At 41.1% G+C, this 17,082-nt stretch overlaps 1 protein-coding gene across 1 annotated transcript in view; it reads right to left on the bottom strand.

The window, feature by feature from the left end:
• The window catches only part of LOC139760211 (uncharacterized), a 543,167-nt gene extending 533,530 nt beyond the window's left edge, over nucleotides 1-9,637 (bottom strand). Inside the window, exon 1 of the mRNA XM_071683146.1 lies at nucleotides 9,483-9,637. Coding sequence (XP_071539247.1) covers nucleotides 9,483-9,583 — 101 coding nt within the window. The 5' untranslated portion in view covers nucleotides 9,584-9,637. The remainder of the gene's footprint in view (nucleotides 1-9,482) is intronic.
• Between the last annotated feature and the right edge of the window lie 7,445 nt (nucleotides 9,638-17,082).

Raw genomic sequence — 17,082 nt, 5'->3', positions numbered from 1 at the left:
AAGAGTAAATGTGAATAAGAGCAAGGTTATTAGGTACAGTAGGGTTGAGGGTCAAGTCAATTGGGAGGTGAGCTTGAATGGAGAAAAACTGGAGGAAGTGAAGTGTTTTAGATATCTGGGAGTGGATCTAGCAGCGGATGGAACCATGGAAGCGGAAGTGGATCATAGGGTGGGGGAGGGGGCGAAAATTCTGGGGGCCTTGAAGAATGTGTGGAAGTCGAGAACATTATCTCGGAAAGCAAAAATGGGTATGTTTGAAGGAATAGTGGTTCCAACAATGTTGTATGGTTGCGAGGCGTGGGCTATGGATAGAGTTGTGCGCAGGAGGATGGATGTGCTGGAAATGAGATGTTTGAGGACAATGTGTGGTGCGAGGTGGTTTGATCGAGTGAGTAACGTAAGGGTAAGAGAGATGTGTGGAAATAAAAAGAGCGTGGTTGAGAGAGCAGAAGAGGGTGTTTTGAAGTGGTTTGGGCACATGGAGAGGATGAGTGAGGAAAGATTGACCAAGAGGATATATGTGTTGGAGGTGGAGGGAACAAGGAGAAGAGGGAGACCAAATTGGAGGTGGAAAGATGGAGTGAAAAAGATTTTGTGTGATCGGGGCCTGAACATGCAGGAGGGTGAAAGGAGGGCAAAGAATAGAGTGAATTGGATCGATGTGGTATACCGGGTTTGACGTGCTGTCAGTGGATTGAATCGGGGCATGTGAAGCGTCTGGGGTAAACCATGGAAAGCTGTGTAGGTATGTATATTTGCGTGTGTGGACGTATGTATATACATGTGTATGGGGGTGAGTTGGGCCATGTCTTTCGTCTGTTTCCTTGCGCTACCTCGCAAAAGCAGGAGACAGTGACAAAGAAAAAATATATATATATATATATATATATATATATTTTTTTTTTTTCATACTATTTGCCATTTCCCGCGTTAGCGAGGTAGCGTTAAGAACAGAGAACTGGGCCTTAGAGGGAATATCCTCACCTGACCCCCTTCTCTGTTCCTTCTTTTGGAAAATTAAAAAATAAAAAAAAAAAAAACAAGAAAGGGGAGGATTTCCAGCCACCCGCTCCCTCCCCTTTTAGTCGCCTTCTACGACACGCAGGGAATACGTGGGAAGTATTCTTTCTCCCCCATCCCCAGGATATATATATATATATATATATATATATATATATATATATATTTTTTTTTTTTTTATACTTTGTCGCTGTCTCCCGCGTTTGCGAGGTAGCGCAAGGAAACAGACGAAAGAAATGGCCCAACCCCCCCATACACATGTATATACATACGTCCACACACGCAAATATACATACCTACACAGCTTTCCATGGTTTACCCCAGACGCTTCACATGCCCTGATTCAATCCACTGACAGCACGTCAACCCCGGTATACAATATCAATCCAATTCACTCTATTCCTTGCCCTCCTTTCACCCTCCTGCATGTTCAGGCCCCAATCACACAAAATCTTTTTCACTGCATCTTCCACCTCCAATTTGGTCTCCCACTTCTCCTCGTTCCCTCCACCTCCGACACATATATCTTCTTGGTCAATCTTTCCTCACTCATTCTCTCCATGTGCCCAAACCATTTCAAAACACCCTCTTCTGCTCTCTCAACCACGCTCTTTTTATTTCCACACATCTCTCTTACCCTTACATTACTTACTCGATCAAACCACCTCACACCACACATTGTCCTCAAACATCTCATTTCCAGCATATCCATCCTCCTGCGCACAACTCTATCCATAGCCCACGCCTCGCAACCATACAACATTGTTGGAACCACTATTCCTTCAAACATACCCATTTTTGCTTTCCGAGATAATGTTCTCGACTTCCACACATTCTTCAAGGCTCCCAGAATTTTCGCCCCCTCCCCCACCCTATGATCCACTTCCGCTTCCATGGTTCCATCCGCTGCCAGATCCACTCCCAGATATCTAAAACACCTTTCTTCCTCCAGTTTTTCTCCATTCAAACTTACCTCCCAATTGACTTGACCCTCAACCCTTCTGTACCTAATAACCTTGCTCTTATTCACATTTACTCTTAACTTTCTTCTTTCACACACTTTACCAAACTCAGATATATATATATATACATATATATATATATCTGTGTATATATATATGTGTATATATATATTTCTTCTTTCACACACTTTACCAAACTCAGATATATATATATATACATATATATATATATCTGGAAAGCTGTGTAGGTATGTGTATTTGCGTGTGTGGACGTGTGTATGTACATGTGTATGGGGGGGGGGTTGGGCCATTTCTTTCGTCTGTTTCCTTGCGCTACCTCGCAAACGCGGGAGACAGCGACAAAGTATAAAAAAAAAAAAAAAAAAAAAATATATATATATATATATATATATATATATATATATATATATATATATATATATATATATATATATATTATTATTTATTTTATTATACTTTGTCGCTGTCTCCCGCATTTGCGAGGTAGCGCAAGGAAACAGACGAAAGAAATGGCCCAACCCCCCCCCGTACACATGTATATACATACGTCCACACACGCAAATATACATACCTACACAGCTTTCCATGGTTTACCCCAGACGCTTCACATGCCTTGATTCAATCCACTGACAGCACGTCAACCCCGGTATACCACATCGCTCCAATTCACTCTATTCCTTGCCCTCCTTTCACCCTCCTGCATGTTCAGGCCCCGATCACACAAAATCTTTTTCACTCCATCTTTCCACCTCCAATTTGGTCTCCCTCTTCTCCTCGTTCCTTCCACCTCCGACACATATATCCTCTTGGTCAATCTTTCCTCACTCATCCTCTCCATGTGCCCAAACCACTTCAAAACACCCTCTTCTGCTCTCTCAACCACGCTCTTTTTATTTCCACACATCTCTCTTACCCTTACGTTACTCACTCGATCAAACCACCTCACACCACACATTGTCCTCAAACATCTCATTTCCAGCACATCCATCCTCCTGCGCACAACTCTATCCATAGTCCACGCCTCGCAACCATACAAAATTGTTGGAACCACTATTCCTTCAAACATACCCATTTTTGCTTTCCGAGATAATGTTCTCGACTTCCACACATTCTTCAAGGCCCCCAGAATTTTCGCCCCCTCCCCCACCCTATGATCCACTTCCGCTTCCATGGTTCCATCCGCTGCCAGATCCACTCCCAGATATCTAAAACACTTCACTTCCTTCAGTTTTTCTCCATTCAAACTCACCTCCCAATTGACTTGACCCTCAACCCTACTGTTATATATATATATATATATATATATATATATATATATATATATATATATATATATATTCTTCTGTTTCCCATTTTAGAAAGTTAAAAAAGTACAAGGAGGGGAGGATTTCTGGCCCCCCGCTCCCGTCCCCTCTAGTCGCTTTCTACGACACGCGAGGAATGCGTGGGAAGTAGAGCAAGGTTATTAGGTACAGTAGGGTTGAGGGTCAAGTCAATTGGGAGGTGAGTTTGAATGGAGAAGAACTGGAGGAAGTGAAGTGTTTTAGATATCTGGGAGTGGATCTGGCAGCAGATGGAACCATGGAAGCGGAAGTGGATCATAGGGTGGGGGAGGGGGCGAAAATTCTGGGAGCCTTGAAGAATGTGTGGAAGTCGAGAACATTATCTCGGAAAGCAAAAATGGGTATGTTTGAAGGAATAGTGGTTCCAACAATGTTGTATGGTTGCGAGGTGTGGGCTATGGATAGAGTGGTGCACAGGAGGATGGATGTGCTGGAAATGAGATGTTTGAGGACAATGTGTGGTGTGAGGTGGTTTGATCGAGTAAGTAACGTAAGGGTAAGAGAGATGTGTGGAAATAAAAAGAGCGTGGTTGAGAGAGCAGAAGAGGGTATTTTGAAATGGTTTGGGCACATGGAGAGAATGAGTGAGGAAAGATTGACCAAGAGGATATATGTGTCGGAGGTGGAGGGAACGAGGAGAAGAGGGAGACCAAATTGGAGGTGGAAAGATGGAGTGAAAAAGATTTTGTGTAATCGGGGCCTGAACATGCAGGAGGGTGAAAGGAGGGCAAGGAATAGAGTGAATTGGAGCGATGTGGTATACCGGGGTTGACGTGCTGTCAGTGGATTGAATCAAGGCATGTGAAGCGTCTGGGGTAAACCATGGAAAGCTGTGTAGGTATGTATATTTGCGTGTGTGGACGTATGTATATACATGTGTATGGGGGTGGGTTGGGCCATTTCTTTCGTCTGTTTCCTTGCGCTACCTCGCAAACGCGGGAGACAGCGACAAAGTATAAAAAAAAAAAAAAAAAAAAAAAAAAAAAAAAAAAAAAATATAACCCTCACTAATATTACCCTATTCAGTAGTGCTGAATAGAATATCACAATCTTTAATGGTAACAGTATTCTGTAAACACTAAATATAAGTAATGAATAAATCACTAAAAGACATTTTCCATTCAAAGTTAAATTGACAAATTACCAAATAACATTGGGAGGTAAATTTTGGTTTCTGGGTTTAGTTAGGTGAGGTCTTTGAAAGTTCTGTTGAGGTAAAGCTTCACTTTAAAAGCATCTCATAAATAGAAGTAACTTATAGATTATGATCAACTGACAGTATTAGGTGCTCAAAATGAAAACAGGGCATTGAAGAAGGAAAGTAGGGGTAAAAACAATTGTGTAATCAATCTAACTAAACCCAACCTAAGAAAGGTAAGCAAAATAATACCCAACTGGTCTCATCTTATCAAAGATTGCAGCTCAATGTAACTTAACCAGCTTGTGACCTCTCCACATGGTCAGTCTCTGGCTACAATAAAACTGCATGGAATTACGATGGAAATGTATCAGAGGAATGACACTCAGTAAATGTAGATGTTGAAGCAGGTAAATCATGTATCATAATCAGTTTATCACAGTTTCATTTTCCATGGTTTAAAAAATAGAGCACCAGAAAAATAAAATCATAACACTACAAACCAATCAATCACCTAAATATTTTGAATACCATTAAAACATACAAAATCAGATTTCCCACACTGGTATCAAAACTTCTTTTTACCATTAAAACCTTTAAACTTATGATATCACCTATAGTGGTAAAGCATAAAAACATGCATTTCGTGAGAACAACTGAAATTCACACAAATACACTACATGGTCATAAAAAAGGAACTATGTATCATGTCAGCATCCAGAGGGTGGTAGTTGGTAGGCAGCCAAGGACCAGGGAGGTACATCACCAGTACTATCAGCCTGGTTATCAGGAGGGTCAGTGACTTCAGCTGAGTGAGCCAGCACTTTAGTGATTGTCAAGTAGCACTCCTCTGATCCAGGTAGTTGTCTTTATTTTCTGCCTCACCCACATGTGGCCTACTGACATTCTGTCCAAAAACATACAGCACTCAATTCATGCTGTTCATCCTTCGTAACTCTAGAATTTCCTGTGGTGAACATCATGTACTAGCCCTGCCTTTTGGCAAAATGGCAGGAGCAGTAGATAGGAACAATTAGGCAGAAGCATTAGGTAGAAACATCTGGTAGAAGTAATAAGTAGGAAAATTAGGTAGATGCAGTCAGTAGGAACATTAGGTAAGAGTTTCTGCAAACATTATGCTAGACTTGCCCTCTGCCAATGGCCTGTTAAGGGTGAGGCACTAAAGGTTAAGTAGCAGTTCTGGAGTTCTTTAGTTATGGAGACTGTTACTGTGGCCATCCCTTCCAGGGAGTCCCTATTGGAACAGGCGTCAGAGATATAGATAGACAGATAGACCCAGCGTGTGATATATATAAATGGCAAGGTGGTAAATGATGTTATATCTACACTCTTATTCATCATAACTTACAAAATAGATGTCTTTGCAAGTTTCATTAGTTCTTTTATATAATACATCAACTTTCTATTCCTTTAACCGCACATTCTCCCTTAACGTCATAACCCTATCCTCCAACATATAATTAGTCCCATAGTTTAAAAACATTATTGTGCAAATCAAGATATCTCTGTTTACATCAACTACACAAATAACATGGAGTCCATTCATGTAAGTACAATAAAAATTAATGTTATTTCTATGGATCTACTAAATAAGAATTTTACCCCTGTTGACTTCTAGAAATCATTCATTTATTACAGATTAAATATCCCAAATAATATGGTACAATTGTGCAAGGTGGATGAGTGGGAATAAAAATGATAGAAAATTATAATTCAAGTTCCAATGGAATCTTTACAATGTTTAGAGTGCATACACAGGTGGTATTTAGGAGGTATTTAGGGAAGCAGTGATGGCTTGCACAAAAGATGCCTGTGGCATGTGAAAGGTGGGAGGTGGGCAGATTAGAAAGGGTAGTGAGAGGTGAGATGAAGAAGTAAGATTGCTAGTGAAAGAGAAGAGAGAGGCGTATGGATGATTTTTGCACAGAAGTTGTGCGAATGACTGGGAGATGTATAAAAGAAAGAGGCAGGAGGTCAAGAGAAAGGGGCAAGAGGTGAAAAAGAGGGCAAAGGAGAGTTGGGGTGAGAATCATTAAATTCTAAGGATAATAAAAAGATGTTTTGGAAGGAGGTAAATAAAGTGCGTAAGACAGGTGAACAAATGGGAACATCAGTGAAGGGGGCTAATGGGTAGGTAATACCAAGTAGTGGTGAAGTGAGAATGATATGGAGAGAGTATTTTGAAGGTTTGTTGTATGTGTTTGATGATAGGGTGGCAGATATAGGGTGTTTTGGTTAAGGTGGTGTGCAAAGTGAGAGGGTAAGGGAGAATGGTTTGGTAAAGAGAGAAGAGGCAGTGAGGTGTTTAATTTCAAAGAATGTATGTGACAAATACTTAGAAAAACAGATGTATTTGTATGGATCTAGAGAAGGCATATGATAAGAGTTGATATGGATGCTCTGTGGAAGGTATTAAGAGTATATGGTGTGGTAGGTAAGTTGCTTGAAGCAGTGAAAAGTTTTTATCAAGGCATGTGGAAGAGTAGAGGGAGAGGAGAATAACTGATTCCCAGTGAATGTTGGTTTGCGGCAGGGGTGCGTGATGTCTCTATAGTTGTTAATTTGTTTATGGATGGGGTTGTTAGGGAGATGAATGCAAGAGTTTTGCAGAGAGGGGCAAGTATGCAGTCTGTTGTGGATAAGAGGGCTTGGGAAGTAAGTTGTTGTTTGCTGATGATACAGCGTTGGTGGCTGATTTGGGTAACAAACTGCAGAAGTTGGTGTCTGAGTTTGGTAAAGTGTGCAAAAGAAGAAAGCTGAGAGCGAATATGAATAAGAGCAAGGTTATTAGGTTCACTACGATGGAAGGATAAGTTAACTAGAAGGTAAGTTTGAATGGAGAAAAACTCGACGAAGTGAAGTGTTTTAGATATCTGGGAGTGGGTTTAGAAGTGGATGGAACCATGGAAGCGGAAGTGAGTCATAGGGTGGGGGAGGGAGCAAAGGTATTGGGAGCTTTGGAGAATTTGTGGAAGGCGAGAATGTTATCTCAGAGAGCAAAAATGGGTATATTTGAAGGATAAGTGGTTCCAACAATGTTATATGGTTGTGAGGTGTGGGCTATAGATAGGGTTGTGCGGGGGGGAGGGTGGATGTGTTGGAGATGAAATGTTTGAGGACAATATGTGGTGTGAGGTGGTTTGATCGAGTAAGTAGTGAAAGGGTAAGAGAGGTGTGTGGTAATAAAATGAGTGTGGTTGAAAGAACAGAAGAGGGTATATTGAAATAATTTGGCCACATGGAGATTGAGTGAGGAAAGACTGACAAAGAGGATATATATGTGTCAGGTGGAGGGAACAAGGAGAAGTGGGAGGATGGACTGAAAAAGATTTTGAGCAATCAGGGCCTGAACACAGAGGAGGGTGAACAGCGGGCAAGGAATAGAGTGAACTGGAATCACGTGGTATACCAGGGTGGACGTGCCGTCAATAGATTGAACCAGGGTATGTGAAGCGTGAGGGGTAAACCATGGAAAGTTTTGTGGGGCCTTGATGTGGAAAGGGAGCTGTGGTTTCAGTGCATTACACATGACAGATAGAGACTGAGTGTAAATGAATGAGGCCTTTGTTGTCTTTTCCTAGCACTACCTCTTATGAGTGCGGGAGGGAGGGGGTGCCGTTTGATGTGTGGTGGGGTGGCGACAGGAATGGTTGGGTTCTGCAAGCATGACTGTGTATATATGTCTATGTCTGTGTATGTATATGTATGTATACGTAGAAATGTATAGGTATGTATACATGCGTGTATGGGTGTTTATGTATATATATATATGTGTATGTGGGTGGTTTGGGCCATTCTTTCGTCTGTTTCCTTGTGCTACCTCACAAACGTGGGAGACAGCAAATAAGTATAATAAATATGTATAATACAGAGGTGGCATTTTATGCATAGTACTTCTAACTCCATGAAAATGAAGTTTATATAAAGTAGCATGGTATCTGAGGGAAATTGTGGGGTAAAAACACTCAAAATGAACACATGTGAGTGTAAGTCAAGCATTTGGTCAAATCTAGCAAATGAACATGAGGAACACCTATGGCATCCTGGCATCATTTTCTAATGTCCATAGGCATAGCATATTAAAGCAATGATCGTCCCATGGACAAAGGCAATCACCTGGCTCTTGTTCAGAATTATGTAGTACTCTATTCAGTTTACATGTTGATGCAAAAACCACAACTGTTATCCAAGAACATTTGCCTGTAAATCAAAAATGTCATTTCATCATTTATGCTTCCACTGACTGCCACAACACATTGTGGCGACTATATCCAAGCTTTGCAAATATACTGGGTTAGTTCTGGTGTCTATATAGACTCTGAAATAAAATCAATACCTATGAGATCTGTCCCACACATGGTCACATTCATATACCTGAACAGACATCTGACCTCGCTGTCTACCTCCCATACTAAACAAACCACAACATGTTGAAGGGGAATACAAGGATTGATAATAATAATAATAATGATGATATTCATAAAAGAAACCACAAAACATCTGAAGCATTAAAACAGGCAAATTATCACTATTTCTTTTTTTTTTTGCTTATTAGTATTTCAACTGACATATAAAGTTTAGCTCCACATTTTCTTTCTGTCTCATACATGTACCATTAACCTTTGATCTAGTACAGAAAGATTGGTCTTGAGAGTAAAAACTGTAAATCCTTCATTAAAGAAGCAAAAACACTTCAAGATGAGCAACAGGTAAATCCCACATTATTCTTGACTGACAAATGGTCGTGGTAGAAGAGGTGTTATGTAAGCTACGTTGTCCCTGAGCTTCACCATGTTAGCACTCTATAACCATTTGTTGACATCTGTAACAACTTCATTAAGACTGAAGCAAATTAATGCCATAGTTGTAAATCAGTCATAATACCAGAAGACCAGGTTTATGTAATGTAATATGGAGGAATTATGTGCTGGTGGTGATGGGATAATATAACAACATGTTATTGATCACAACACTTACAACACAACGTAAGACGTTTTGGCTCTAAATCTGATTGATGCAGGAGAAAACCTGACCAGACGACAAGGTAGACAGAATCGTGCCATCATCGTCATCATCATCACTACTGTTTACAACCAACAGTGTTGCCAAGTACACGCTGGGTCGCTACATTCACTCCCGACAACCGCTACAAACCTTCGCTAAACTGACTACAATGACAGAGGGAATAATATTCTTCTTTTAAGAGTAACCATTATTCCAGATCTGCTAATTAAGAGTAACCATTATTCCTGATCTGCTAATTAAGAGTAACCATTATTCCTGATCTGCTAATTCCCAATCTCTAGGTCCTCCTCGGTGGTCATGGTTGTGGTAACGAGGCTTTGAATGACCCAATGTTTCTCCTGGTGGTCATATGACTATATATATATATATATATATATATATATATATATATATATATATATATATATATATATATATATATATATATATATCTTATTATTATTTATTATATTATTATTATACTTTGTCGCTGTCTCCCGCGTTTGCGAGGTAGCGCAAGGAAACAGACGAAAGAAATGGCCCAACACCCCCCCATACACATGTATATACATACGTCCACACACGCAAAATATACATACCTACACAGCTTTCCATGGTTTACCCCAGACGCTTCACATGCCCTGATTCAATCCACTGACAGCACGTCAACCCCGGTATACGACATCGCTCCAATTCACTCTATTCCTTGCCCTCCTTTCACCCTCCTGCATGTTCAGGCCCCGATCACACAAAATCTTTTTCACTCCATCTTTCCACCTCCAATTTGGTCTCCCTCTTCTCCTCGTTCCCTCCACCTCCGACACATATATCCTCTTGGTCAATCTTTCCTCACTCATTCTCTCCATGTGCCCAAACCACTTCAAAACACCCTCTTCTGCTCTCTCAACCACGCTCTTTTTATTTCCACACATCTCTCTTACCCTTACGTTACTCATTCGATCAAACCACCTCACACCACACATTGTCCTCAAACATCTCATTTCCAGCACATCCATCCTCCTGCGCACAACTCTATCCATAGCCCACGCCTCGCAACCATACAACATTGTTGGAACCACTATTCCTTCAAACATACCCATTTTTGCTTTCCGAGATAATGTTCTCGACTTCCACACATTCTTCAAGGCCCCCAGAATTTTCGCCCCCTCCCCCACCCTATGATCCACTTCCGCTTCCATGGTTCCATCCGCTGCCAGATCCACTCCCAGATATCTAAAACACTTCACTTCCTCCAGTTTTTCTCCATTCAAACTCACCTCCCAATTGACTTGACCCTCAACCCTACTGTACCTAATACCCTTGCTCTTATTCACATTTACTCTTAACTTTCTTCTTCCACACACTTTACCAAACTCAGTCACCAGCTTCTGCAGTTTCTCACATGAATCAGCCACCAGCGCTGTATCATCACCGAACAACAACTGACTCACTTCCCAAGCTCTCTCATCCCCAACAGACTTCATACTTGCCCCTCTTTCCAAAACTCTTGCATTTACCTCCCTAACAACCCCATCCATAAACAAATTAAACAACCATGGAGACATCACACACCCCTGCCGCAAACCTACATTCACTGAGATCCAATCACTTTCCTCTCTTCCTACACGTACACATGCCTTACATCCTCGATAAAAACTTTTCACTGCTTCTAACAACTTTCCTCCCACACCATATATTCTTAATACCTTCCACAGAGCATCTCTATCAACTCTATCATATGCCTTCTCCAGATCCATAAATGCTACATACAAATCCATTTGCTTTTCTAAGTATTTCTCACATACATTCTTCAAAGCAAACACCTGATCCACACATCCTCTACCACTTCTGAAACCACACTGCTCTTCTCCAATCTGATGCTCTGTACATGCCTTTACCCTCTCAATCAATACCTTCCCATATAATTTACCAGGAATACTCAACAAACTTATACCTCTGTAATTTGAGCACTCACTCTTATCCCCTTTGCCTTTGTACAATGGCACTATGCACGCATTCCGCCAATCCTCAGGCATCTCACCATGAGTCATACATACATTAAATAACCTTACCAACCAGTCAACAATACAGTCACCCCCTTTTTTAATAAATTCCACTGCAATACCATCCAAACCTGCTGCCTTGCCGGCTTTCATCTTCCGCAAAGCTTTCACTACCTCTTCTCTGTTTACCAAATCATTTTCCCTAACCCTCTCACTTTGCACACCACCTCGACCAAAACAACCTATATCTGCCACTCTATCATCAAACACATTCAACAAACCTTCAAAATACTCACTCCATCTCCTTCTCACATCACCACTACTTGTTATCACCTCCCCATTTGCGCCCTTCACTGAAGTTCCCATTTGCTCCCTTGTCTTACGCACTTTATTTACCTCCTTCCAGAACATCTTTTTATTCTCCCTAAAATTTAATGATACTCTCTCACCCCAACTCTCATTTGCCATTTTTTTCACCTCTTTCACCTTTCTCTTGACCTCCTGTCTCTTTCTTTTATACATCTCCCATTCAATTGCATTTTTTCCCTGCAAAAATCGTCCAAATGCCTCTCTCTTCTCTTTCACTAATACTCTTACTTCTTCATCCCACCACTCACTACCCTTTCTAATCAACCCACCTCCCACTCTTCTCATGCCACAAGCATCTTTTGCGCAATCCATCACTGATTCCCTAAATATATCCCATTCCTCCCCCACTCCCCTTATTTCCATTGTTCTCACCTTTTTCCATTCTGTACTCAGTCTCTCCTGGTACTTCCTCACACAAGTCTCCTTCCCAAGCTCACTTACTTTCACCACCCTCTTCACCCCAACATTCACTCTTCTTTTCTGAAAACCCATACAAATCTTCACCTTAGCCTCCACAAGATAATGATCAGACATCCCTCCAGTTGCACCTCTCAGCACATTAACATCCAAAAGTCTCTCTTTCGCACGCCTGTCAATTAACACGTAATCCAATAACGCTCTCTGGCCATTTCTCCTACTTACATAAGTATACTTATGTATATCTCGCTTTTTAAACCAGGTATTCCCAATCATCAGTCCTTTTTCAGCACATAAATCTACAAGCTCTTCACCATTTCCATTTACAACACTGAACACCCCATGTATACCAATTATTCCCTCAACTGCCACATTACTCACCTTTGCATTCAAATCACCCATCACTATAACCCGGTCTCGTGCATCAAAACCACTAACACACTCATTCAGCTGCTCCCAAAACACTTGCCTCTCATGATCTTTCTTCTCATGCCCAGGTGCATATGCACCAATAATCACCCACCTCTCTCCATCCACTTTCAGTTTTACCCATATTAATCGAGAATTTACTTTCTTACATTCTATCACATACTCCCACAACTCCTGTTTCAGGAGTATTGCTACTCCTTCCCTTGCTCTTGTCCTCTCACTAACCCCTGACTTCACTCCCCAGACATTCCCAAACCACTCTTCCCCTTTACCCTTGAGCTTCGTTTCACTCAGAGCCAAAACATCCAGGTTCCTTTCCTCAAACATACTACCTATCTCTCCTTTTTTCACATCTTGGTTACATCCACACACATTTAGGCACCCCACTCTGAGCCTTCGAGGAGGATGAGCACTCCCCGCGTGACTCCTTCTTCTGTGTGAGGAAGTACCAGGAGAGACTGAGTACAGAATGGAAAAAGGTGAGAACAATGGAAGTAAGGGGAGTGGGGGAGGAATGGGATGTATTTAGGGAATCAGTGATGGATTGTGCAAAAGATGCTTGTGGCATGAGAAGAGTGGGAGATGGGTTGATTAGAAAGGGTAGTGAGTGGTGGGATGAAGAAGTAAGAGTATTAGTGAAAGAGAAGAGAGAGGCATTTGGACGATTTTTGCAGGGAAAAAATGAAATTGAGTGGGAGATGTATAAAAGAAAGAGACAGGAGGTCAAGAGAAAGGTGCAAGAGGTGAAAAAAAGGGCAAAGGAGAGTTGGGGTGAGAGAGTATCATTAAATTTTAGGGAGAATAAAAAGATGTTCTGGAAGGAGGTAAATAAAGTGCGTAAGACAAGGGAGCAAATGGGAACTTCAGTGAAGGGCGCAAATGGGGAGGTGATAACAAGTAGTGGTGATGTGAGAAGGAGATGGAGTGAGTATTTTGAGGGTTTGTTGAATGTGTTTGATGATAGAGTGGCAGATATAGGGTGTTTTGGTCGAGGTGGTGTGCAAAGTGAAAGGGTTAGGGAAAATGATTTGGTAAACAGAGAAGAGGAAGTAAAAGCTTTGCGGAAGATGAAAGCCGGCAAGGCAGCAGGTTTGGATGGTATTGCAGTGGAATTGATTAAAAAAGGGGGTGACTGTATTGTTGACTGGTTGGTAAGGTTATTTAATGTATGTATGACTCATGGTGAGGTGCCTGAGGATTGGCGGAATGCGTGCATAGTTCCATTGTACAAAGGCAAAGGGGATAAGAGTGAGTGCTCAAATTACAGAGGTATAAGTTTGTTGAGTATTCCTGGTAAATTATATGGGAGGATATTGATTGAGAGGGTGAAGGCATGTACAGAGCATCAGATTGGGGAAGAGCAGTGTGGTTTCAGAAGTGGTAGAGGATGTGTGGATCAGGTGTTTGCTTTGAAGAATGTATGTGAGAAATACTTAGAAAAGCAAATGGATTTGTATGTAGCATTTATGGATCTGGAGAAGGCATATGATAGAGTTGATAGAGATGCTCTGTGGAAGGTATTAAGAATATATGGTGTGGGAGGCAAGTTGTTAGAAGCAGTGAAAAGTTTTTATCGAGGATGTAAGGCATGTGTACGTGTAGGAAGAGAGGAAAGTGATTGGATCTCAGTGAATGTAGGTTTGCGGCAGGGGTGTGTGATGTCTCCATGGTTGTTTAATTTGTTTATGGATGGGGTTGTTAGGGAGGTGAATGCAAGAGTTTTGGAAAGAGGGGCAAGTATGAAGTCTGTTGGGGATGAGAGAGCTTGGGAAGTGAGTCAGTTGTTGTTCGGTGATGATACAGCGCTGGTGGCTGATTCATGTGAGAAACTGCAGAAGCTGGTGACTGAGTTTGGTAAAGTGTGTGAAAGAAGAAAGTTAAGAGTAAATGTGAATAAGAGCAAGGTTATTAGGTACAGTAGGGTTGAGGGTCAATTCTATAGGGAGGTGAGTTTGAATGGAGAAAAACTGGAGGAAGTGAAGTGTTTTAGATATCTGGGAGTGGATCTGGCAGCGGATGGAACCATGGAAGCGGAAGTGGATCATAGGGTGGGGGAGGGGGCGAAAATTCTGGGAGCCTTGAAGAATGTGTGGAAGTCGAGAACATTATCTCGGAAAGCAAAAATGGGTATGTTTGAAGGAATAGTGGTTCCAACAATGTTGTATGGTTGCGAGGCGTGGACTATGGATAGAGTTGTGCGCAGGAGGATGGATGTGCTGGAAATGAGATGTTTGAGGACAATGTGTGGTGTGAGGTGGTTTGATCGAGTGAGTAACGTAAGGGTAAGAGAGATGTGTGGAAATAAAAAGAGCGTGGTTGAGAGAGCAGAAGAGGGTGTTTTGAAATGGTTTGGGCACATGGAGAGAATGAGTGAGGAGAGATTGACCAAGAGGATATATGTGTCGGAGGTGGAGGGAACGAGGAGAAGAGGGAGACCAAATTTTAGGTGGAAAGATGGAGTGAAAAAGATTTTGTGTGATCGGGGCCTGAACATGCAGGAGGGTGAAAGGAGGGCAAGAAATAGAGTGAATTGGTGTCATGTGGTATACAGGGGTTGACGTGCTGTCAGTGGATTGAAGCAAGGCATGTGAAGCGTCTGGGGTAAACCATGGAAAGCTGTGTAGGTATGTATATTTGCGTGTGTGGACGTGTGTATGTACATGTGTATGGGGGGGGGGGTTGGGCCATTTCTTTCGTCTGTTTCCTTGCGCTACCTCGCAAACGCGGGAGACAGCGAAAAAGTATAAAAAAAAAAAAAAAAAAAAAAATATATAAGCTTTACATCAGTGTTACAAGGAACACAGTCAAACTCAGATAACTTAATGAAAGGATTTTCTCTCATTATTCATGTACGAGGCTAGAGTGCCTGTGTTTTGTTTCCACAATATAGAATGAAGATTCCTCCACTGGAATGCAATCCGTGTCCGAATTTCTTGATTATTGGTTAATATCTTTGCTAATTCCAGTATTCCAGGCTTTAAGGATTGCAGCCACACAAATGAACTCAAGTGTGATATTGACTAACACTTGGACATTGTCTGGCAAACTCCACTACAAAGCGTCTCCATCTTCCTCAAATACCCTTTTCACCAGGAAACTTTCATTGTACATCATTTCAAACTCATACCCTGAGTAGGGATGTTGATTTTAGTATTTCTCTAGTGATTCTCCCTTTGATTTCCTGCCTGGGATGAGGACATTACAACTTATGGAATCAATAACTTGAACAAGGTCACTTAATAGTTTGATTGGATCCTGTACATCTCCAAATTTCTCATTTACACGCTGAACTTCTCTAATAACATACTTCAAAAATATCAAGAATACAATTTTTCTTGTTACAAAACATGTCATAGAGGATCTGAGCTGTGAAACACCTTTCACCATTTCTTGTCATATCAAAGTGAGTCTTAAGGTCAACCCACTACTGCACTACTGTGACAGATTTCTGATTCAGTTGACAGCCATTAAGTCTGGCTTAGTTGTATTGATTTCAGTAGAGCTTCATCACTATTGATCAAGAAAAAAAAAAATCTACTTGTACCTGGCTTAGCGAATGGCAGAGTGGGAGAACCAATTATAGGTCTCTCTGATCATCCCAGGGAGACAGTGTGCTGCATGACACACACACACACTTGATCAGGATCAGATGAGGAACTTCTAATTTGAGTTTAGCATACACTCCACTGTTAACATTTATCATACAGAAGCATTGTCGGTACCAATTGCAACAATGTTTTGTAACTCCAACCCATTCTTTTTCAGGAGTTCTTGATGGCATGACATAACCCATTAGCAGTACAGTCAGTCAGGTTAACAAGGTTCAAGGTCCAATTGCTTTGTACCGTTGTCCCCGGTAGGTTAGGTGCGTCCATGCTCATCCTGTGAGCGGTTGATATTACATAAGATGTTGTACTTTATATTTCAGTACAGACATTACACAGTTTCAAATAATAAGTACCGACTAGATGCAAAAAGTCGATGCAAACTTAGAATGTCAGGTATCTTGTTATTAAGTATGTGTGACATTTCTTGCAGGGTTTGTTTACATCATATTCTAAAAGACTCTATATTTTCACATTGTGAGACATAATGTTCCAGTTTATGTCAAAATCTTTGACCACGAACCTTGAGTTAACATCTTGAGTTCGGCCAATATATTGTATGTGTAGCTTAGCCTTAGTTACAACATCATGTAATCTGATAACGTTATTTCTTCCTACATATACTTGTTTTACTTTACACATTTTATTGTGATGAAAAATGTTTTAATTTATGCTTCTCTGAACTCATCATCTTCGTGCTTCAAAGAGATCTATTAGTTCCTTTCTTATCGCAGTTTTGAGGCTTCTAAT

The sequence above is a fragment of the Panulirus ornatus genome, chromosome 35 (assembly GCF_036320965.1).
Source record: "Panulirus ornatus isolate Po-2019 chromosome 35, ASM3632096v1, whole genome shotgun sequence".
NCBI lineage: Eukaryota > Metazoa > Arthropoda > Malacostraca > Decapoda > Palinuridae > Panulirus > Panulirus ornatus.
Note: the sequence above shows the minus strand (reverse complement) of the source record. Positions and strands in the feature narration are given on the sequence as shown.